Genomic DNA, 23,744 nt, shown 5'->3' on the forward strand with positions numbered 1-23,744 from the left:
CTCGGTGTAATTTTGGATGAACATTTAACATGGAAATCACATATACATAATGTTGCTCGGAAAGTGTCTAAAGCCATAGGTATAATTTATAAATCAAGTTTTTGCCTTAATAATTCCTCCTTACGGATGCTATATTTTAGCCTTATCTATCCATACTTATTCTACTGCGTGAGCGTCTGGGCATCGACCTACCCATCAAACCTCAGAAGATTAATCACACTTCAAAAACGGGTCGTAAGAATAATGTCGAGGAGTGCTTTCGATGCTCACACTGACCCCTTATTTAAAAATTTAAAAATTCTGAATCTTGAGAATATCTACAAACTTCAAATAGGAAAATTTATGTATCAATACAGATCTGGCTTACTTCCTTATAGCTTCAATAACATGTTTTTGGTGACACGCCAGGTGCATTCTTATGGCACTAGAAGTTCAGAGCATTTTTATTTACCACAATGCAGGACTAATATTAGAAAATTCTCCATCAGTTTCCAAGGTCCTAAATTTTTTAACTCTCTTAGTTTTGAAATTCGAAATGCAACAAGTACCGCTTCCTTTTGCTGTAAGCTGAAAGCATTCCTCTTATCATAAATAGTAATTTATATATATATATATGTATTTTTTTTTCTTCCTTTGCTCTTTTATTTTCTTTCGTTTTTGTTTTTGTTTTTTTCTTTTTGTCATTTTCGCTTTTTTAGCCTAGAACTATGATTAGTACGACTATCTAATATACTTATTTTAAGATTTACTGTAGCTCTGCCATTGATTTCCCCATGTGTAATTATGATGATATTTTGTTCTTATTATTTAACTGAGGGAGCCCATTCCTTATAAGCCCGGTGGCTTCCTCTTGGGCTTCCTCGCCATGAGAGTTTAAGTAATTAGATTTATTTTTTTTCATTTGTACAATTTTTGGCAAACAAACAACAATAAACAATAAACAATAGATCTAACCGCTTATCTCAATTTAAAAAAAAATGGGCCAAACTTCTTTAGATATGTGAATGCTAGTGTCATTTCCATAATACTTATTCCTTTAAGCTACACTTTACTGCTGTACTGTTTCACTTAGTAGGTTTGCGTCTTTTTCCTTTTAATTTAGTTTCTTTCCTTTACAAATTTATTTTTTCTATATATATATATATATATATATATATTTATTATATGGAGGAGAGTGTTTTACTGGGAACTAAACCACTTGTAGATTCCATACGCCACTTTATCCGGGACCCAAGTGGCGTATTTTCCGTATGTCACCTTTGTGAGTGTCGTATCGTTCAATGACGTCACGATTCCCGCCTTTTGCTTTTGTTGAATTGGTTTCTCCATATAATAAAAAGAACATTACACGTTGGCTCGAAGATATGAATTTTATGTTCTCGTGGCAAGAACAATATCTCACTCGTTCGCATCGCTCACTCGTGAGATACTGTTCTTACCACTCGAACATAAAATTCATATCTTCTCGCCACCGTGTAATATCCTCTATTTATTATTTTTTTGTAAATAAATAATTTAAAAAATATAAAAAATGATTTAAGAAGTGCAGAGTACTGATTACGAACTTTGTGATAATTATTCCAGTCGCCAGGGAGGTCAGTTTTCAAGGCTTTCTTTGAGTTTGCCTTTTGGTCGAGGGTCGAGGGTAACTAGTCGAGGGTCGAGGGTAAATGGTCGACGGTCGAAAAATCCTCCACAATTATTTGACTTTTTTTTTTCAATTTAAAACCTAAAATTCCCAAATAAAGCAACCAAAGGAAAGAAGCGTGACAGGAAGTTCAATAAATACCATAATACCATTAAACTGTTGACTGAGAACTTTGAAGCAGGATCTCAGCTCTAATTTTCTTAACTATAAGACATTTAAGATTCGATTTAAGATAGAGTACAATGCAGGTGCATTTTTTCTTTAAAGTTTTAGATTTGAGAAAGAGTCAATTTCGAGGAAACATCCCGTACTTCCCTTTGAGAAATTTCTATCTCTTGTACTGCTTAAGAATGTGATAATGCTACAACACCTTATTATCCAGTTTCCGCTCTCTTATCTGTCAAGTAATCACTTACGGTTGGCTAAAAAGCTAGTTAAACAGTAGAAGCAAATTTCAAACTTTTAGCTCTAAAAAGCGGTCGGAATCATTTAAGAGAGGTAGTTGCATACAAGAGGTTTCAAATATAGTGATTTGACATGGAAACTTTTCGTATTTTGAAAAACTGGTTGCTGAGCAGCGGAGCAGAGGCGGTCGCTTACAGTAGGTGGTCGCAACCGGATGTTCGACTGTATCAAATATTAAAAAAGAACAACGCCATACAACGCGTCTGTCTTTTTTTAGCACCCTAAAGCGCGTCTTTACTTTTGTTTCTCCGCTGTTCGTTTGGTATACATCTCTTCTTGGTTATATCGATTCTGCCAAAAAAGAATACAACCGCCAATCTCGTAAACCAGACTCAAGCGCTGCTGAGAGCACATTGTAACTGGTTGTGGATTTTATCTTTTTATCGGGCGGAATGCTAACTAATCACCCAATTATCACGCGGTCCCGTTCTCATTGCACCACAAACTTCTCAGGAACGGCAGTCAGTCTTTGTAACACTCAAGAAAACAATATTATAGCAGAAACCCAGTGGTTTTCCCTGGATTTCAGAGGATGGGTTATTAAATGGAGAGGGTATTATAACCCATACTCGCTAAACATCGACACATAGGACAAAACTAGTGGACGTGGGAAATATTAAATACAAACAGTGAAAGTTACCAGATTAGCAGCCTTTTCATAAGCGAGTGAAACGTTAGACAAGAAAACCATTGGGTCTCTGCTTTCAATATTCAATATTATTTACTCGAGTATTAATTACAACGATACATGATGCACGTGCCACTAGATGTTAATGTAATATCACCTTCATCACCGTGGGAGTGTAAAAGTTATAAACAACACAAGACAAATAAAACAGGCACCGGAAACTCGAGTAAACACGAGCCTACTTGAAAATTTGTTTTGACGACGTTCAGAAATAATTGTGGAGGATTTTTCGACCCTCGATTAGTCATAAGCGAGTGAAATATTAGACAACAAAACCATTGGGTGTGTGCTATCAATATTCAATATTATTTACTCCAGTGTTACAACGACAAATGATACACGTACCCCTAGGTGTTAACGTAAAAATAAAACAGGCACCGGGAACTCGAGTAAACACGAAATTTTGATTTGACGACGTTCAAAAATAATTGTGGAAGATTTTTCGACCCTCGACCATTTACCCTCGACCCTCGACTAGTTACCCTCGACCCTCGACCCTCGACCAAAAGGCAAACTCCTTTCTTTTCAAGGGAGTCTATCTTTTTGTCGAGGGTCGAGGGTCGAGGGTTCCATGTCGAGGGCGAGGGTACGGTCGAGGGGCGAGGTTAACATTTTTTTTTCCAATGTTTTTTTCGGAAAAGGTAATAATCGATGCAATCAATGTCATTAAAACAAATAAGAAGAATTTAAAAAACAAATGGCGCGTGAACATCTTCTAGTTGTTGTTGGTTGGGGGTGGATAGAGAAAAGCTCAGGGACATCCCAATTTGTTTTCGAAGAATTACATTTATAACACCCCGGAAACCCATACCACGAACAGAACACGTTACTTGAAAACACTGATTTTTAAATAAATGTTGTAAACAAAATTTAACATGTCGTAAAACAAGAATGAATGCGTTGAATTATGAATTTCTGGTCCAACCAACAAGAATGGAAGGAAAAAACTTTTGTTGCGTTGTAAAAGGTGTCATAAAATGTGTCATAAACGAACAATGCAATCGTTGGAGTCTATCTCTTTCCAGAGCTATTAAAATGCGCGAACTCGCATGGAAATCGCCACCCACTAACGCAGAGGTTTAAAATAGAATAATGCCTGGTAGCGACTTTCGGTGAGGTGAACATCGGCATCTGTCGACGCTTTCCCATTAAAATACAATATATCTTTCTAGGCCACGATCGGTCATATTTATTTGTGAACGTGGACGTGGTGGACGTGAATAGGAAAAAAAACAGACCTACGGTCCATGTCTCCCATCGATCCAATTAATTGTTTTACATTTGACACATTTCTACTAAACATCTGTTGTTCTGCCAAGTTGGACATGAATAGGAAAAAACGGAGTACTGCGATAATGCCGTTTATAGTGAACCGTGAATACAAGTTTTTTATTCCTGAAAAAAATCGACTTTGTTGGAAATTCTGTTTGACTGTTTGAAATGTTACAATGTCACACAAGCTAGGCCATTCCTGTACAATTTTTCCGTGGTTTCCGATGTAAATTTACTACTTTTAACATCATGCAAGAAATTGGACAGTGTATTCCAAGTCTGTCTTTTGCGGAATTTTTTTTTCTTTAAATATTCATATAGTGCACACTCTTTTTTCTGTTTTTGAAAGTTCGCATAATCGGTCTGCTTCGATCTGATCGCTGTTCGTGAATAAGAGCTCCCCTTTAAGTGCAAAATAGGAAATAATCGCTGAAGCCGTTGTGAAGAAAGTTTTTGCGCAGACACCTCTGATTTCTGTTTGAAATGCACACTAGGGATAAAGATGTGTACAAAATTAGTTGACTTCCTATTGTCCCTGTACCGCCATCAACTGCGCCGATAAGTGTTGGTTTTGGATCGTTTTGCGTTCCTTTTGTGTTTCAGGGTGTTTCAAATTTCTGCAGTGATACACTTTTTAAGCTGCAGAACATAACGTTGGTAATTAAGGGAGTTTATTATTCCGGCGCGACTCAACCATCTAAATTATCACTCTAGCTACGCACCTACGTACCTAGGTCACGATTTCCGGTGTCGGTAAAGGGGGGAATTTCATATATCCCATGATGCTTCGCGGCAAATTTGTGTCTTCTCTCCGCGGTGGAAAGAGCGTTCGAGACTAGCCACTACCGACAGCGCGTCACCCAAGCCGAAAATGAACTGGAAACTAATCAAAACACTCGAAAGGGGTTGGTACCAAGTACTTTTAACGCCTGGTTATGATTACTTATGATTAGTGTTTATACTTCTCCGACGTAAATTATTCCGACGAAAAATGCTTGGTCGTCTTGTTCGCGAAAGGATTTCAACAACGTCAAACAAAGCTTGAAATGTCCGCATTTTCTAATCGGTGCATGCGTCTCCCACGGTTAAAAGACACTCGTCATACAAGGTTATAATGTAGGGCCTGTTTGTTTCGAGCGTAATCTTGTTGTTTTCCTATGTATAATGGAAAGTATTTGCAGCGAAGGGTGTGCAAGAAAGGTAATAGTTGGCGAGACAGTTATGATTTTATAACAAAGTAAAGCACACAATTAAAGAATAAATCAAAGGTATTCATTTTATCTCAGCAATAACGCATTTGTTCTTGTTGAGCTTAGTTATACTCATTTCCCAACAAAGACACCTCCACAGTCAGATAACCTCAGAGTGAAATCATCTTGGAGTCTTCATGTATCATAGATCGTTTTATAACAGTAATATTACAACGGGAACTCAGTAGTTAATCATTGCATTCCTTAGTAATTTATACTGCCGAGTTCTTTTAACTCCATCTCCCCTTGCTTTGCAGATCAGGTCCTGTGATCATTGACAAAGTCAATAAAGGGCAAGGAAAAAGTTCTGTAATGTTTGCTTGAAAATATGTCTATCTGATCAAATGTCAATATGAACTCGCTAAAATGCCATGAGACATTTCACCAATGCTTGCTATAAATGCTCTGTTAAGTTCCTGTTCTGTGCATTTGAGATCAGTGGCAGATCCAGGGGAGGGGCCCAGGATCCCCCCCCCTTATTTTTAGACCAAACTTAGACCTGAAGGGCCCAAAAAAATTGGGGGGGGGGGGACCAGGCTCCCCCGGTTATGCTCCCCTCTTGTCTAAGGGTCTGGTTGACTGCCCCCCCCCCACCCCTTTATCTTAAGGTCTGGATCCGGCACTGAAGATGGACTTCTGTTTCGGATCATCCATATTAAAGTAGGACTCCTGGTTAGAGATTCTGAATGAGGTCTGAAATGAAGTATTTATGCCATACACCGTAATTTTTAGGGAGTTATTATAACTCCAAAAATGGAGTAAAAATTTTCGGTACAGGATAACCCCTTTTTGGGGTTATTTTAACTCCTAATTTAACTCCGAATTTGGGGTCATTTTTACTCCTGAAAAAGAGTTCTTTTTACTCCCACTCTGGAGTTAAAATTACTCCGAAATGGGGTTATTTGTACTCCTTACATGGGTTGTTTTTACTCTTTTTGGAGTTAATTTAACTCTGAAAGTGGAGTAAAAATTTTAGGTACAGGATAACTCCGTTTTTAGGGTTATTTTAACTCCTCAATATCTGGGGTCACTTTTACTCCTGAAAAAGAGTTCTTTAAACTCCTTTTTGGAGTTAAAGTAACTCCACGAAAAATAACTCCACTGTAAGGAATTAAATTAGCCCCACTAGAGGAGTTATTATAACTCCCTGAAAATTACAGTGTACTCAGACAAAATTATTTCTTCAGAAATGTTCAAGAGCGGCACATACAACAAATGTAGTTTGCCTTGTCATCAATGTAATCACAGGCCTCATGCACCCAGCATTGACACTTTTCACACTCTATCCACTCGAATGTGTCCTTATCTCCACCAGGTGGGTTTTCCTTGAAACAAAATGCACACACTTGGACTTCCATGTCCTCCAATTCCTTTGCGGTGGCATCTGACAATTAGCCCTCTCATGATGAACTTTCCTTTTTTTCTTTGTAGAAAAGAAGCGCTTTTGCTTCTCATACAGTTTATTAGGTGGAAACAACTGTGTTTTCAGGTACTGATGGTCAGATCCAATGACAGACAATCCCTTGGCCACTGATATTGCAGATCGAATGTGCTTCAATGCTGTATTTATGGTGTCTTTTGTTGGGGCACTCTGAATCAATTCACTCAATTCAGCAATCTGATTAAGTGCATATGTTTTGAGGTCAGCCAGCTGTTTGCTTTCCTGGAGTTGTTTGTCCTGTTGAATAATATTAGACAACTCCTCGCGTTTCTTCTCTATGTCACTGTCACTGGTGGTCTCCAGCTCTGTACCAGGAAATTCTAAATCAGCAGCGATGGTTTTTGGGTAGAGGATGTTTACAGAGTGGATATGGGAGCACAACACACCCCTTATAGAATAATCAGCACAAGAACATTCGAAGGTATGGACGCAAGCATCAAAGGAAGGGCAATTCAACAGGCATGAGCAACCTGAACTTATTCTTCTCACATGATGCACAGTTTGTTTATTAGAGGCCGACTGAACATTCCAGAAGTTCTCATCCTGCTTGTGAACCGCTTCCTTCTTCACTGATTCCCCTTGTTTGTGCCGCTTGATACTTTCACGTTGTCTAACGGTATTTTTGCCTTTCTCAGCTTTAATGAGCTGCTCAAAGGCCTTATCTCGAGATATTTTCCGTAGCTTAAATATCAGGTGATCAACGCGACGGTTTTGTTTCTTTTCTAGGTAAACTTCCTTGAGCGTTCTATGGAAGCGCTCAACGAACATGTTAGTGTTTGCCCGTGATCCTACCCGAAAACAAGCTGCCCATTCCCTTGTTCTTCCTACGTATTCTTTCTCGAAATACTTAGCCAATGGCTCTGATTTGCCCCTGATCCACGCCATGAAGTGCTGCAAGGAACGCCTGAAGCTTGTTTCGGATAACTCATTCTGTAAAGACTTCAGTGCGGCATATACCTCGGCCATTTGTTCCTTGTCTTTCAAATGTTCGTTCAGTTTTTGTCGCCAGCTGCGGTAAACGTGCCAGCTACATAACAGTTTCCGGTCCGGCCTCGAAAATGTAGAAACCCAGGCGTTGTAGTAAGCGTCTGCGTCATCACTCATAAACGTTTCTGTCTGTACTTCGCCACAGCGTTCTCTTAAACTTGAAAAAAAGATCTTCAAAGCATCCGTCGTTTCTTTGTTACTAATGAGCCACGCTACGGGTACACCTTCGTTGTAGTCATCTATGACAAGAACTTTGACTAGCTGGAAGTCATATGCCGTCGTACCGTGGGTGGCGTCGACGCATATTAATTTATGAGCATTTTTTTCAAACATTTCTTTTTGGAACTGCGTTTGCAATGCCAGTAGGAAATCTTTTTCTTCCACACCATTGAAATCGGATTTCTGGCCTTGTGGTTTGAAGAACAAAACTGGATTGAATTCCTCGGATTGCATCTCTTGTACCCAGTAGAGAACACTGTCAGCGTCATCACTAGCTTTCTACATACAGTTTATATTATACTGTTGCTTGATATTGCGTAGGTCTGCTCGGGTTATTAAGTGATCCCTATTAAGCGGCCCACACAGACTGTACCGTACGTAGTCCATTACAGAGGTCATGCTTATACCTTGAGAAAGCTTAGCTGCAATGGTGGTGCGCATTTCCTTGGACATTCTGTTGAAGGCGTTCTCCTGTCTGTGCCCAACGTGTTTCAAACAGAACTCAGCTTGCACCTCTCCTGTTGCGTGATACCTTCTTGTTGTGATAAAGGCAGGGCATGAGCATCCAGTCTTGCAAGATCCTTGTGATTTCATTGCTCTCTTTCCGGTACTTTTGGAGACAAACGTGCCAGTTCTATTGCATCGCAACCATGATTTTTGTACTCCTTGGTCTTTCTGTCAGCACGGTGTTTCACATACCAACTCTTTGTCATCCGTTCTTCTTCATTCTTGCATTTCTCGAATTCTGTCATGTCTTTGAACGTCATGCTTTCGATCTTCAAGTCGTGACCATGGTGATTATTAAGGTGGTGTATTAAATCGCCGGTTGTAGCAAAAGCTGATCTGGAGAGAAAAGGAAAATAAAATCATCGGAACTCTTAACCACAAGTTATGTGGAACATAACAATTACAAAAATAGTTGAAAACATAAGGGCCTTCAATGGACTAGAGTACATATATAACCTATAATGGCATTAATTATTCATATTGTTTGTAACTTCGTCTGCCGTTGCAAGCATTTTGTCTTTGTTGCACTGGATAATAGAGTAGAGAAAAGCGCCAAAGCCTGAATAGACAAACCTTCGAACGTAAAAGAAAAAATTAAACAAAAGTTGTTGGTAGTGCCATCGTTGCAAGAGTTATTCAGCTTGAGTTATGAAGGACGACTTTAAAGGCTTTTACTCTCATTACCAAAGTTTTAAAAAGTGGTGCAAAGCAGTGCTTACTTTGATAATTTTTTTCTTCTTATGCCAATCGATTTGGACTGTTGCGTTGGTCGTAAACTATTTACCGTGCTTCATGATAACACAGCCTTGCATTTCAAGTCTCCCTGAAGGCGATAATGCTATTTTGTGGTTTTGTCATGACTTTTTTTTAATATTAGTTCCGGAAAGATGGAATGAGCTGGTTCATCTCACCTTTTTTGTTTTTCTTTGCACTCTGGACAAACGACATGTTTATTTCCTGCATCTTTTCCTCCATCTTCATCAACTCTGTTGGTCGGCTTGTGTTTTCTTTTTTTATGTTTATATAAGCAGTTTCTACTGCTTAAGTTCATTCCGCAATGTTCGCACTGGAATCTGGTCATACCTTCACAGTTGGGAGGAGGTACTGAATCAGCTGAATCAGCGTTAGAGGAATCAGAGGCAATTGTCCCTCGAGAAGTTGGTTGTGTTGATGCTGGAGCCGGAGCCGGAGGCCCGGTACTGGGAGATGGCTCGGAATGGGAGACGCTCTTCTCAGAAGGGTTAGCTTGTGGACAAGCTTGTCGATCATTGTTCTGTGCAGGACTAGTTGGATCTGGGCGCGTAAAAGGCTGAGGCTTTTTTGCACTCGATAAGAGGTCAGCTGAGGACCTTGGGACCTTTAGAGGTTTCCCAGATGATAACTGGGACCCTTTTTTACACGAGGGAACCGCACATGAATCGTTAGGCGAGGAAGGCGTTTTTGGTGGTGGCGAGAATGTTTCTTTCGAAGACATTGGAGAGTTAGGAATTGAAGCGGAACCACTGGAGACCTGAGCAGTATTAACTGGAAAGTCTTCAGCAGGAGAAGGAGAGGAGCATTCTTTAGCTGATGCATGTTCCTCTGTTGCTCTCGGAATTGATCCATTGGAGGACGACGCTTTAGGATTTAGGGATAGCTTAAGCTTTTTCCTTGTACTACTGGACGTGTCTCGACGTAGGCAAGAGGAGTGGTCAGACTCTGTACGGACGTTATCGCGCCAATCATGATGCAGAAGCACATAACTGATTTCAATGCGACTTTCGGCAAACCAACACATTACGATTCTCCTTAGAAAATAGGCATGTTGGCTTGGGCGTTGTAGATAGACTTGATTTTTCTCGCTGGGACCAATCAAGAACTGAAATAGGGGTCGGTCTAAAGCCGCCAGCGCTGCGATTATTAGAACAATGACTCCACATACGTCAGAGCATGTCTGTAGTGGATAGTTGCGGCATCTCCAGTCACACATATGGCCGAACCGAGACGTAGCCATGGGGTGGTGAGCCAAGAAGAGGTGCGTATCATCATACTTTCCAATACGAGGAATGTGGCTGGTATAACTGTTGACCACATCGATAGTATCTGATGGGGGTTTCCAGGCTAACGTGTCACAATAAAGGATTCGTTTGAATGGTCGAATCTCAACAACCACAAGAACCCAGTGATTGCCCGACTTATTCATGGTACCGATGAAGGTCTGACCATTTTCTTTACCAACATTAAGCGGCAAAACAAGCCGTTTCACCATGCCAAAATTGAAAATTTTCCTCTTTCTGGCCATCTCGTTTGTGATGTTGACTACCGCGTTCGGACACAACAGCAGCGTATCTTGCTGCATCGTGTTTAATTCACTTAACACCCATGAAACATGGTCAGTCGCCAGCCACCCTTGCGTCCCAGACGCAGCAAGGCGTGAGAGCTCTTCAGGAGTCAAACCTAAGAGTGAAAAAGACAACGCCCTTATAGCAAGCGTTTCTTCGCTGTTAAACAGTACCTCAAAATGTTCCTACAAGCTTTAAAATAACCTCTCCCGAATACGCTGACCCGAAAAAAGATATACCCTGTGAAAAGCCATATTGAACAAATATTTACCAAGAGCTTCGTATCAAAAATTTTTTACCACTGCTTTTTTTTAACTTTAAAACTGAAGATGTATAGTAGAGCGAAAGAATCTACATTGTGAAGCGAAAGGGATGTTCCGAGAGTATCTGCTTTCAGAGACAAGGTTTTTTGTTTTAAAATCAAGATTATAGGGATTGTGGAAATCATTTGCTAGTTCGATTTTTTTTTTGTTCAATAGAAATATGTAAGACCAAAAGTTTTTCTTTTAATTAATAGATCTTATCAAAGAGTTTTTTTAATTGCGTTGTTATCCACTGGATGTAACTTGGCCTTTGAAATATAATATCCTCTTGGGTTAAGGTCACGTCATTTATTTTGTAAAGTCATAAATACTGTCATAAATGTAATTCTCCCAACCCATCCCAGGGAGAATACGTTGACACCGTGAAGATACTACTTTCCCATACTAGAAGAAAGGATTAGACTTTTCGAGACCAATTCCTACTCCTGAAAGATAGACACTGATTATCTATTATTTGTTATATTACCCAAATGGAATTTAATTTTCATCGGGAATATTCCAAAAAGATAGAGGTAATTCAGGCGTAAGCTAGACGTACATATCCTAAATCGGGACCCTTTTTAATAGCAAAAGAGGGCAATTACCGAACGTTGGTAAAATGTCATCTCCGGGTTTATCCCAGATCATGGTCTGAAATGCATCGATTGTTGATGCCGATATTTCAAGCCTTGTTTTGGGCTGACGAAATCCTTTCGCGAACCAGGCGACCTCCTGTTTAAAGGTGTCAGGGTTTTGCCTTCGGCGTATTTCGTTCACAGAAGGATTCATTTCCGTATGTGTATTTACAAAGCAAAAATATTATTCGACAGCAATGGTGTATTGAACCGGATAATTTTATTCGCAAATTTCCCGCGAAAAGATCAGACTAGGTACCAACCCCTTTCGAGTGTTTTGATTAGTTTCCAGTTCATTTTCGGCTTGGGTGACGCGCTGTCGCTAGTGGCTAGTGCGTTCGAGGGTTTCGAGGGAGATTTTCAACGACCTGAATTTCAAGATGTACAACCAGTTGCAAAAGTACTTGAGACACTGTACTGTATTTTGGCATAAATGGCCTGCCCATGATTTTGTGCTTGTGATCCCCCCTCCACCCCTTATCAAAGTTGCTAGCAATACAAGACCATACTCAAAACTTGGAGGAACAACTTTGAATTGGAGGGAGGAGGGAGGTCAGTATTATATTTTACAGACCTGTGACCAGGAGCGATTTGAAGCAAGAAAGGTCGTTTTCCCGTGGGAGTGTCTCATCATTTTTGTAACTGGTTGTAGCTCATCCAAGGTAAGTTTTTATGAGCCCTGTTAATCTTTGGTATCTTATTAATAATGTAAAATGGTCCCATGGTCATTTCACGCATTATTACTCTCGTTTACGACGCCGTTAAGCAATGCTGTTTTAACTCGCAAGTGAATATTTATTTAGATGACTCTCAATTATCGAAAACTGTCTTTATTCTAGCAAGGTTTTGCCCTAATAAATTATTTAAATCGGCCGACAAGGGGTGCTTGATACTAGTTCCACGCTCCGACCTCTTTCGACCTCGCGATTTTTATGGGTTTGATCGTTTTGAAATATCGCATTTTCTGCCCTTTCTCCACTGAGATGCAAGACGAAGGTTTCAATTTCTTTATGCTAAGTCCTGCGAAGATGGGACATTTTTTCTTGAATTCGCTCTTTTTTCGTTGATCAAAACACAAATATTATCTCTTAAGGGTATTATGAATGTTTAAATTCAATGGTTTATAGTTATTGAAGCTTTTTTGTCTCATTATTTTAGGTAAATTGGTTTCTCATAGTGGCTTCCGGTCGCAACCGCGTGTGATACAGGGCAGCAAATATCATGAAATAGCACGCCGTAGGACCTCAACTGGCGTATAAAACATTTTAAGACATTTTGATAATTCTTTTAGGATCCATTGTAGTGAAGAAGTGGGTGTTTTTGTATATGTATTGTGCCATTTCTTAATAAAGCTTTTTTCTGTTTATGTTTGGCAATGATGCTTAGCTCGTGTTGTGTTACGAAAAATATAGAGATGTCTTTGTTATTTTTATTGTTTGTTGGAGCTATTTCCCTCCTTTGAATTTTATCTCCGATACACGTCACTTTGCACTTTAACGGTCTCGGTATTTTCGACTACATAAGCCGAGCTTGTTGAAGTAAAAGCGTTTGCAGTCACTGTACGGTTGATGTACTGCATCTTTGAATTATTGAACTGACAATATGAACACCCCGATCACAAACAAGCAAAGAAGAGAAATCTCACACCTAGAATGTATATTTATTTCAAGACAAGTCGTGGAAATCGCCTGTCAATTCATGGAGAGCTTTGTCAACGCACGTTAAAACAGGACGTACTGAAGCAAAGACCTTCCTCGCTAGCTTCTAAGAACGTTTGTGTGGACTGCGTTGCTATCGTAAGTCTAGTTAACTCATAATCGGTGGGCAAAACACTCTCTTTGACTTAACAAGAGATATATTAGGAATAGTAAAACGAAAATCGTAAATAGATCGACACAGCAAAGGTACAGAAAGTTTTATCGGCAGAACAAGTCGCTTTCCACTGCTGTTCAACTGTCGCGTCCCTGTCGAACTGTAGCATCACGTGCGTTCGGATGCTTGATAATATAGTATAAAGCGATGCATCATGGGATATATGAAATTCCCCCCTTTGGTGTCGGTGATTATCGATGACTTGTATTTTAAAATTTCATGGCGAGTTTTTACTTCATTGAAAGCACGACAATTCGGTCGCATACAGTGGGATAGCTTAAAAAACAAGAATCGGTGAAATATCCATATTCAAACTACCCCAATGAACAGCCAAGCAAGGCAGAGAAGAGGCAGACGTGACTGAAATATAAGCCGCGAAGCAGGGGCACCCAAACACTTTTTCGCTTATCCAGAGTACTTTCAAATCTCTAGTAATGCATTCTAAGCGGCGCTATAAAAGTTGTATCTGTTCGGTCATCCTAGGGCAACTTGAATCTTTTCGAAATCACTTAAAGCCTCAATATTATTTTCCCGAAAATTTTAGATGCAATTTTAGGTTTTACGAAAGTGAGAATTTTTCTGATTCCTCTCTCCATCGCATTTTTTAATCCGAAAATTTTAGATTTCCTTTTTCTACGAAAAATAGGCTAAGTTGGGGACTGAAATGTGAAAAACTAAACTTTAGAAAATCGTAGGGAATTAATTAGATAAGCTACGAAAACTGTACTTGAATGGAACGGCCATCTAGAAATTTTTAGCCTTCCTCAAGTAACAGAAAATTGTAGCCAATTTTTGCTTCTCCGAACAGATAGTTTACAGAAAACAGTCGTTCGGTGCCCCTGCCTAAGCTCTATGACATTTTTTTTAGGCACAACCTGTCTACCTTCACAGGAAGGGAGAAGGTTCTTTACTTTTAAGCGAATTCGAATGTCCACGTACTATTTTAATATCGATTAATAAAACAACAGCAACAACAACAACATCACATTTTCCTTATGGATGTCCCGGAGCTTTTCTCTATTCCCCCCCCCCCCAACAACTAGATGTTCACGCACCATTTATTTTTTAAATTCTTCTTATTTGTTTTAATGACATTGATTGCATCGATTATTACCTTTTCCAAAAAAAAATTGGAAAAAAAATGTTACCCTCGACCCTCGACCCTCGACATGGTACCCTCGCCCTCGACATGGAACCCTCGACCCTCGACAAAAAGATAGACTCTTTTCAAGGCGACGACGTTTACGCTTGAGTTGTTTAATGTCATCTTTTTGTCGAGGGTCGAGGGTCGAGGGTTCCATGTCGAGGGCGAGGGTGCCATGTCGAGGGTCGAGGGTAACATTTTTTTTCCAACATTTTTTTTGGGAAAAGGTAATAATCGATGCAATCAATGTCATTAAAACAAATAAGAAGAATTTAAAAAGCAAATGGCGCGTGAACATCTTCTAGTTGTTTGGGTGGAGGAGGGGGGGTGGAATAGAGAAAAGCTCCGGGACATCCATAAAGAAAATGTGATGTTGTTGTTGTTGTTGTTTAATTAAAATAGTACGTGGACATTCGAATTCGCTTAAAAGTAAAGAACCTTAGCTAACCTTCTCCCTTCCTGTGAAGGTAGACAGGTTGTGCCTAAAAAAATGTCATAGAGCTTAGGCAGGGGCACCGAACGACTGTTTTCTGTAAAATATCTGTTCGGAGAAGCAAAAATTGCCTACAATTTTCTGTTACTTGAGGAAGGCTAAAAATTTCTAGATGGCCGTTCCATTCATGTACAGTTTTAGTAGCCTATCTAATTAATTCCCTATGATTTTCTAAAGTTTAGTTTTTCACATTTCAGCCCCCAACTTAGCCTATTTTTCGTTGAAAAAGGAAATCGAAAATTTTCGGATTAGAAAATGCGATGGAGAGTGGAATCAGAAAAATTCGCACTTTCGTAAAACCAAACATTGCATCTAATATTTTCGGGAAAATAATAGTGAGGCCCTAAGTGATTTCGAAAAGATTCAAGTTGCCCTAGGACGACCGAACAGATACAACTTTTATAGCGCTGCTTAGAATGCATTTCTAGAGATTTGAAAGTACTCTGGATAAGCGAAAAAGTGTTTTCAATGCATTCAGGAGGTAACCGTGTGTGGGGGCCCCTGCTTCGCAGCTTATATTTCAGTCACGTCTGCCTCTTCTCTGCCTTGCTTGGCTGTTCAGTGGGGTAGTTTGAATATGGATATTTCACCGATTCTTGTTTTTTAAGCTATCCCACTGTACGCGACCGAATTGTCGTGCTTTCAATGAAGTAGAAACTCGCCATGAAATTTTAAAATACAAGTCATCGATAATCACCGACACCGGAGATCGCGACCTAGGTACATAGCCATAGGTGCGTAGCTAGAGTGATAATTTAGATGGTTGATGCTATCGCCCGGGTCGCGCCGCAATAATAAACTCTTTTAATTACCAACGTTATGTTCTGCAGCTTTAAAAGTGTATCACTGCAGAAATTTGAAACACCCTGAAACACAAAAGTAACGCAAAACCAACACTTATCGGCGCAGTTGATGGCGGCACTGGGACAATTGAAAGTCATGTGGCGAAACTAATTTTGTACACATCCTTATCGCTAGAGTGCATTTCAAACAGAAATCAGAGGTGTCTGCGCAAAAACTTTCTTCACAACGGCTTCAGCGATTATTTCCTATTTTGCACGAAAAGGGGAGCTTTCATTCACGAACAGCGATCAGATCGAAGCAGACCGATTATGCGAACTTTCAAAAAAAGAAAAAAAGAGTGTATACTATATGAATATTTAAAGAAAAAAAAAATTCCGCACAAGACAGACTTGGAATACACTGTCCAGTTTCTCATGATGTTAAAAGTAGTAAATTTACATCAGAAACCACGGAAAAATAGATCACAGAGAAAGATTGAATTGAAATACCAGGGGAAATATCCTTAAAACAGATCCAAAAATCACTCCAAAAACCCAATGCCATTTTTCCTTGCCCGACAGACCGAAAAATTGTACAGTAATGGCCTTGTGTGACATTGTAACATTGTAAACAGTTAAACAGAATTTGCAACACAGTCGATTTTTTTTCGGGAATAAAAAACTTGTATTCACGGATCAAGATAAACTAACCCTAAAGCTGGTCGCGGGAAGCCAATGGGACACTGAATAATAAAATGATCGGTAGACTAACCCCTTTGAAAAAATCTGAAAGGGCGGCCAACGAAGTTTCAAATCTTCAAATTTAATGAAAATGACCTAAGTACGAGACAAAAATATCACCCGACATCGTTTCCAACTTCATTTTTCCATACCAAAATTATAAAAAAGCACTGTATTCACTAAAAGGTGAATTGTGCCGAAAAAACACCCTCGCAGATTTCCAGATAGAATAACTTCGATCACTAAAGAAAATATAAAAATATAAAAGGATTCACCCTTACAAGAGTAATTTTCTGTCCATTTTCACCAAAATAAAATCTCAAGAAGGTGACAATTTTAAGCAATTGACCCTTAAAGGGTGAAAAATGTCAACGAATAAAAAAAAGGGTCAATTGTGTCAAAAAAAACCACCCACGCAGAATTCCAGATAAAATAACCCAAATCACTTAGAAAAATATCCAAATTTTAAGGTATTCACCATTTCAAAGACAAATTTGTGTCCATTTTCTTCAGAAAAAAACCCCAAAAAATAAAAATTGTAAAAAATACACGCTTGAAAAGTAAGAAATGTCAAAAAATCACCCAAAAGAAAACGGGCGATTAGTGTCAAAACAACAGACACGCAGAATTCCAGATAGAAAAACCCCAATCACTAAAATAAAAAAAAAATTTCAAAGAATTCACCATTACAAGAGTAATTTTTTGTCCTTTTCACCCAAAAAATATCTCAGGAAGGTAAAGATTGCAAAGAATTCATCCTTAAAAGGTGAAAATTGCAAAGAATTCATCCTTAAAGGGTAAAAAATGCTAAGAATTCACTCTCAAAAAGTGAAAAATGGAAAGAATTCAACCTCAAAGGGTAAGAAAATGCAAAAAATTCACCCTTGCAGGGTAAAAAATGCAAAGAATTCACCCTTGACGGGTGAAAATTGCAAAAAAAAACACCCTTAAAGAATAAACATTGCAAAGAACTCACACTTAAAGGGTGAAAAATGCAAAGAATTCATTCTAAAAGGGGAAAAAATGCAAAAAAATCACCCTCAAAAAGTAAAAAAATGGAAAGAATTCACCCTCAAAAGCTAAGAAAATGCAAAAAATTCACCCTTGCAGGGTAAAAAATGCAACGAATTCACTCTTAACGGGTAAAAATTGCAAAAAAAACACCCTTAAAGAATAAACATTGCAAAGAATTCACCCTTAAAAAGTAAAAAATTCCAAAGAATTAACCGTTGGAGGGTAAAAATTGCAAAAAAATTCATCCTTAAAGGGTGTAAATTGCAAACAATTCACCCTTGAAGGGTAAAAAATGTCAAAGAATCACCATAAAAAAAACAAATTAAGGTTGAACCCTAACCCTAACCCTAACCCTAACCCTAACCCCTAACCCTAACCCTAACCCTAACCCTAACCCTAACCCTAACCCTAACCCCTAACCCTAACCCTAACCCTAACCCTAACCCTAACCCTAACCCTAACCCCTAACCCTAACCCTAACCCTAACCCTAACCCTAACCCCTAACCCTAACCCTAACCCTAACCCTAACCCTAACCCTAACCCTAACCCTAACCCTAACCCTAACCCCTAACCCTAACCCTTAACCCTAACCCTAACCCTAACCCTAACCCTAACCCTAACCCTAACCCCTAACCCTAACCCTAACCCTAACCCTAACCCTAACCCTAACCCTAACCCTAACCCTAACCCTAACCCTAACCCTAACCCTAACCGGTTAGGGTTAGGGTTAGGGTTAGGGTTAGGGTTAGGGTTAGGGTTAGGGTTAGGGTTAGGGTTAGGGTTAGGGTTAGGGGTTAGGGTTAGGGTTAGGGTTAGGGTTAGGGTTAGGGTTAGGGTTAGGGTTAAGGGTTAGGGTTAGGGTTAGGGTTAGGGTTAGGGTTAGGGTTAGGGTTAGGGTTAGGGTTAGGGTTAGGGTTAGGGTTAGGGTTAGGGTTAGGGTTAGGGTTAGGGTTAGGGTTAGGGTTAGGGTTAGGGTTAGGGTTAGGGTTAGGGTTAGGGTTAGGGTTAGGGTTAGGGTTAGGGTTAGGGTTAGGGTTAGGGTTAGGGTTAGGGTTAGGGTTAGGGTTAGGGTTAGGGTTAGGGTTAGGGTTAGGGTTAGGGTTAGGGTTAGGGTTAGGGTTAGGGTTAGGGTTAGGGTTAGGGTTAGGGTTAGGGTTAGGGTTAGGGTTAGGGTTAGGGTTAGGGTTAGGGTTAGGGTTAGGGTTAGGGTTAGGGTTAGGGTTAGGGTTAGGGTTAGGGTTAGGGTTAGGGTTAGGGTTAGGGTTAGGGTTAGGGTTAGGGTTAGGGTTAGGGTTAGGGTTAGGGTTAGGGTTAGGGTTAGGGTTAGGGTTAGGGTTAGGGTTAGGGTTAGGGTTAGGGTTAGGGTTAGGGTTAGGGTTAGGGTTAGGGTTAGGGTTAGGGTTAGGGTTAGGGTTAGGGTTAGGGTTAGGGTTAGGGTTAGGGTTAGGGTTAGGGTTAGGGTTAGGGTTAGGGTTAGGGTTAGGGTTAGGGTTAGGGTTAGGGTTAGGGTTAGGGTTAGGGTTAGGGTTAGGGTTAGGGTTAGGGTTAGGGTTAGGGTTAGGGTTAGGGTTAGGGTTAGGGTTAGGGTTAGGGTTAGGGTTAGGGTTAGGGTTAGGGTTAGGGTTAGGGTTAGGGTTAGGGTTAGGGTTAGGGTTAGGGTTAGGGTTAGGGTTAGGGTTAGGGTTAGGGTTAGGGTTAGGGTTAGGGTTAGGGTTAGGGTTAGGGTTAGGGTTAGGGTTAGGGTTAGGGTTAGGGTTAGGGTTAGGGTTAGGGTTAGGGTTAGGGTTAGGGTTAGGGTTAGGGTTAGGGTTAGGGTTAGGGTTAGGGTTAGGGTTAGGGTTAGGGTTAGGGTTAGGGTTAGGGTTAGGGTTAGGGTTAGGGTTAGGGTTAGGGTTAGGGTTAGGGTTAGGGTTAGGGTTAGGGTTAGGGTTAGGGTTAGGGTTAGGGTTAGGGTTAGGGTTAGGGTTAGGGTTAGGGTTAGGGTTAGGGTTAGGGTTAGGGTTAGGGTTAGGGTTAGGGTTAGGGTTAGGGTTAGGGTTAGGGTTAGGGTTAGGGTTAGGGTTAGGGTTAGGGTTAGGGTTAGGGTTAGGGTTAGGGTTAGGGTTAGGGTTAGGGTTAGGGTTAGGGTTAGGGTTAGGGTTAGGGTTAGGGTTAGGGTTAGGGTTAGGGTTAGGGTTAGGGTTAGGGTTAGGGTTAGGGTTAGGGTTAGGGTTAGGGTTAGGGTTAGGGTTAGGGTTAGGGTTAGGGTTAGGGTTAGGGTTAGGGTTAGGGTTAGGGTTAGGGTTAGGGTTAGGGTTAGGGTTAGGGTTAGGGTTAGGGTTAGGGTTAGGGTTAGGGTTAGGGTTAGGGTTAGGGTTAGGGTTAGGGTTAGGGTTAGGGTTAGGGTTAGGGTTAGGGTTAGGGTTAGGGTTAGGGTTAGGGTTAGGGTTAGGGTTAGGGTTAGGGTTAGGGTTAGGGTTAGGGTTAGGGTTAGGGTTAGGGTTAGGGTTAGGGTTAGGGTTAGGGTTAGGGTTAGGGTTAGGGTTAGGGTTAGGGTTAGGGTTAGGGTTAGGGTTAGGGTTAGGGTTAGGGTTAGGGTTAGGGTTAGGGTTAGGGTTAGGGTTAGGGTTAGGGTTAGGGTTAGGGTTAGGGTTAGGGTTAGGGTTAGGGTTAGGGTTAGGGTTAGGGTTAGGGTTAGGGTTAGGGTTAGGGTTAGGGTTAGGGTTAGGGTTAGGGTTAGGGTTAGGGTTAGGGTTAGGGTTAGGGTTAGGGTTAGGGTTAGGGTTAGGGTTAGGGTTAGGGTTAGGGTTAGGGTTAGGGTTAGGGTTAGGGTTAGGGTTAGGGTTAGGGTTAGGGTTAGGGTTAGGGTTAGGGTTAGGGTTAGGGTTAGGGTTAGGGTTAGGGTTAGGGTTAGGGTTAGGGTTAGGGTTAGGGTTAGGGTTAGGGTTAGGGTTAGGGTTAGGGTTAGGGTTAGGGTTAGGGTTAGGGTTAGGGTTAGGGTTAGGGTTAGGGTTAGGGTTAGGGTTAGGGTTAGGGTTAGGGTTAGGGTTAGGGTTAGGGTTAGGGTTAGGGTTAGGGTTAGGGTTAGGGTTAGGGTTAGGGTTAGGGTTAGGGTTAGGGTTAGGGTTAGGGTTAGGGTTAGGGTTAGGGTTAGGGTTAGGGTTAGGGTTAGGGTTAGGGTTAGGGTTAGGGTTAGGGTTAGGGTTAGGGTTAGGGTTAGGGTTAGGGTTAGGGTTAGGGTTAGGGTTAGGGTTAGGGTTAGGGTTAGGGTTAGGGTTAGGGTTAGGGTTAGGGTTAGGGTTAGGGTTAGGGTTAGGGTTAGGGTTAGGGTTAGGGTTAGGGTTAGGGTTAGGGTTAGGGTTAGGGTTAGGGTTAGGGTTAGGGTTAGGGTTAGGGTTAGGGTTAGGGTTAGGGTTAGGGTTAGGGTTAGGGTTAGGGTTAGGGTTAGGGTTAGGGTTAGGGTTAGGGTTAGGGTTAGGGTTAGGGTTAGGGTTAGGGTTAGGGTTAGGGTTAGGGTTAGGGTTAGGGTTAGGGTTAGGGTTAGGGTTAGGGTTAGGGTTAGGGTTAGGGTTAGGGTTAGGGTTAGGGTTAGGGTTAGGGTTAGGGTTAGGGTTAGGGTTAGGGTTAGGGTTAGGGTTAGGGTTAGGGTTAGGGTTAGGGTTAGGGTTAGGGTTAGGGTTAGGGTTAGGGTTAGGGTTAGGGTTAGGGTTAGGGTTAGGGTTAGGGTTAGGGTTAGGGTTAGGGTTAGGGTTAGGGTTAGGGTTAGGGTTAGGGTTAGGGTTAGGGTTAGGGTTAGGGTTAGGGTTAGGGTTAGGGTTAGGGTTAGGGTTAGGGTTAGGGTTAGGGTTAGGGTTAGGGTTAGGGTTAGGGTTAGGGTTAGGGTTAGGGTTAGGGTTAGGGTTAGGGTTAGGGTTAGGGTTAGGGTTAGGGTTAGGGTTAGGGTTAGGGTTAGGGTTAGGGTTAGGGTTAGGGTTAGGGTTAGGGTTAGGGTTAGGGTTAGGGTTAGGGTTAGGGTTAGGGTTAGGGTTAGGGTTAGGGTTAGGGTTAGGGTTAGGGTTAGGGTTAGGGTTAGGGTTAGGGTTAGGGTTAGGGTTAGGGTTAGGGTTAGGGTTAGGGTTAGGGTTAGGGTTAGGGTTAGGGTTAGGGTTAGGGTTAGGGTTAGGGTTAGGGTTAGGGTTAGGGTTAGGGTTAGGGTTAGGGTTAGGGTTAGGGTTAGGGTTAGGGTTAGGGTTAGGGTTAGGGTTAGGGTTAGGGTTAGGGTTAGGGTTAGGGTTAGGGTTAGGGTTAGGGTTAGGGTTAGGGTTAGGGTTAGGGTTAGGGTTAGGGTTAGGGTTAGGGTTAGGGTTAGGGTTAGGGTTAGGGTTAGGGTTAGGGTTAGGGTTAGGGTTAGGGTTAGGGTTAGGGTTAGGGTTAGGGTTAGGGTTAGGGTTAGGGTTAGGGTTAGGGTTAGGGTTAGGGTTAGGGTTAGGGTTAGGGTTAGGGTTAGGGTTAGGGTTAGGGTTAGGGTTAGGGTTAGGGTTAGGGTTAGGGTTAGGGTTAGGGTTAGGGTTAGGGTTAGGGTTAGGGTTAGGGTTAGGGTTAGGGTTAGGGTTAGGGTTAGGGTTAGGGTTAGGGTTAGGGTTAGGGTTAGGGTTAGGGTTAGGGTTAGGGTTAGGGTTAGGGTTAGGGTTAGGGTTAGGGTTAGGGTTAGGGTTAGGGTTAGGGTTAGGGTTAGGGTTAGGGTTAGGGTTAGGGTTAGGGTTAGGGTTAGGGTTAGGGTTAGGGTTAGGGTTAGGGTTAGGGTTAGGGTTAGGGTTAGGGTTAGGGTTAGGGTTAGGGTTAGGGTTAGGGTTAGGGTTAGGGTTAGGGTTAGGGTTAGGGTTAGGGTTAGGGTTAGGGTTAGGGTTAGGGTTAGGGTTAGGGTTAGGGTTAGGGTTAGGGTTAGGGTTAGGGTTAGGGTTAGGGTTAGGGTTAGGGTTAGGGTTAGGGTTAGGGTTAGGGTTAGGGTTAGGGTTAGGGTTAGGGTTAGGGTTAGGGTTAGGGTTAGGGTTAGGGTTAGGGTTAGGGTTAGGGTTAGGGTTAGGGTTAGGGTTAGGGTTAGGGTTAGGGTTAGGGTTAGGGTTAGGGTTAGGGTTAGGGTTAGGGTTAGGGTTAGGGTTAGGGTTAGGGTTAGGGTTAGGGTTAGGGTTAGGGTTAGGGTTAGGGTTAGGGTTAGGGTTAGGGTTAGGGTTAGGGTTAGGGTTAGGGGTTAGGGTTAGGGTTAGGGTTAGGGTTAGGGTTAGGGTTAGGGTTAGGGTTAGGGTTAGGGTTAGGGTTAGGGTTAGGGTTAGGGTTAGGGTTAGGGTTAGGGTTAGGGTTAGGGTTAGGGTTAGGGTTAGGGTTAGGTTAGGGTTAGGGTTAGGGTTAGGGTTAGGGTTAGGGTTAGGGTTAGGGTTAGGGTTAGGGTTAGGGTTAGGGTTAGGGTTAGGGTTAGGGTTAGGGTTAGGGTTAGGGTTAGGGTTAGGGTTAGGGTTAGGGTTAGGGTTAGGGTTAGGGTTAGGGTTAGGGTTAGGGTTAGGGTTAGGGTTAGGGTTAGGGTTAGGGTTAGGGTTAGGGTTAGGGTTAGGGTTAGGGTTAGGGTTAGGGTTAGGGTTAGGGTTAGGGTTAGGGTTAGGGTTAGGGTTAGGGTTAGGGTTAGGGTTAGGGTTAGGGTTAGGGTTAGGGTTAGGGTTAGGTTAGGGTTAGGGTTAGGGTTAGGGTTAGGGTTAGGGTTAGGGTTAGGGTTAGGGTTAGGGTTAGGGTTAGGGTTAGGGTTAGGGTTAGGGTTAGGGTTAGGGTTAGGGTTAGGGTTAGGGTTAGGGTTAGGGTTAGGGTTAGGGTTAGGGTTAGGGTTAGGGTTAGGGTTAGGGTTAGGGTTAGGGTTAGGGTTAGGGTTAGGGTTAGGGTTAGGGTTAGGGTTAGGGTTAGGGTTAGGGTTAGGGTTAGGGTTAGGGTTAGGGTTAGGGTTAGGGTTAGGGTTAGGGTT

At 41.6% G+C, this 23,744-nt stretch overlaps 1 protein-coding gene across 1 annotated transcript; it reads right to left on the reverse strand.

Annotated features, from left to right (window-relative positions):
• Nucleotides 1–6,605: 6,605 nt before the first annotated feature.
• On the reverse strand, nt 6,606–8,204 carry LOC140932485 (uncharacterized). Its single transcript, XM_073382092.1, has one exon. The coding sequence runs from the start codon at nt 8,202–8,204 to the stop codon at nt 6,606–6,608; it is 1,599 nt and encodes a 532-aa protein (XP_073238193.1).
• Between the last annotated feature and the right edge of the window lie 15,540 nt (nt 8,205–23,744).

Source organism: Porites lutea, chromosome 3 (genome assembly GCF_958299795.1).
Source record: "Porites lutea chromosome 3, jaPorLute2.1, whole genome shotgun sequence".
Lineage (NCBI taxonomy): Eukaryota > Metazoa > Cnidaria > Anthozoa > Scleractinia > Poritidae > Porites > Porites lutea.

Coding starts and splice junctions, on each gene's coding strand:
- LOC140932485 (XM_073382092.1), bottom strand. CDS start 8,204: ATGCAATCCGAGGAATTCAATCCAGTTTTGTTCTTCAAACCACAAGGC.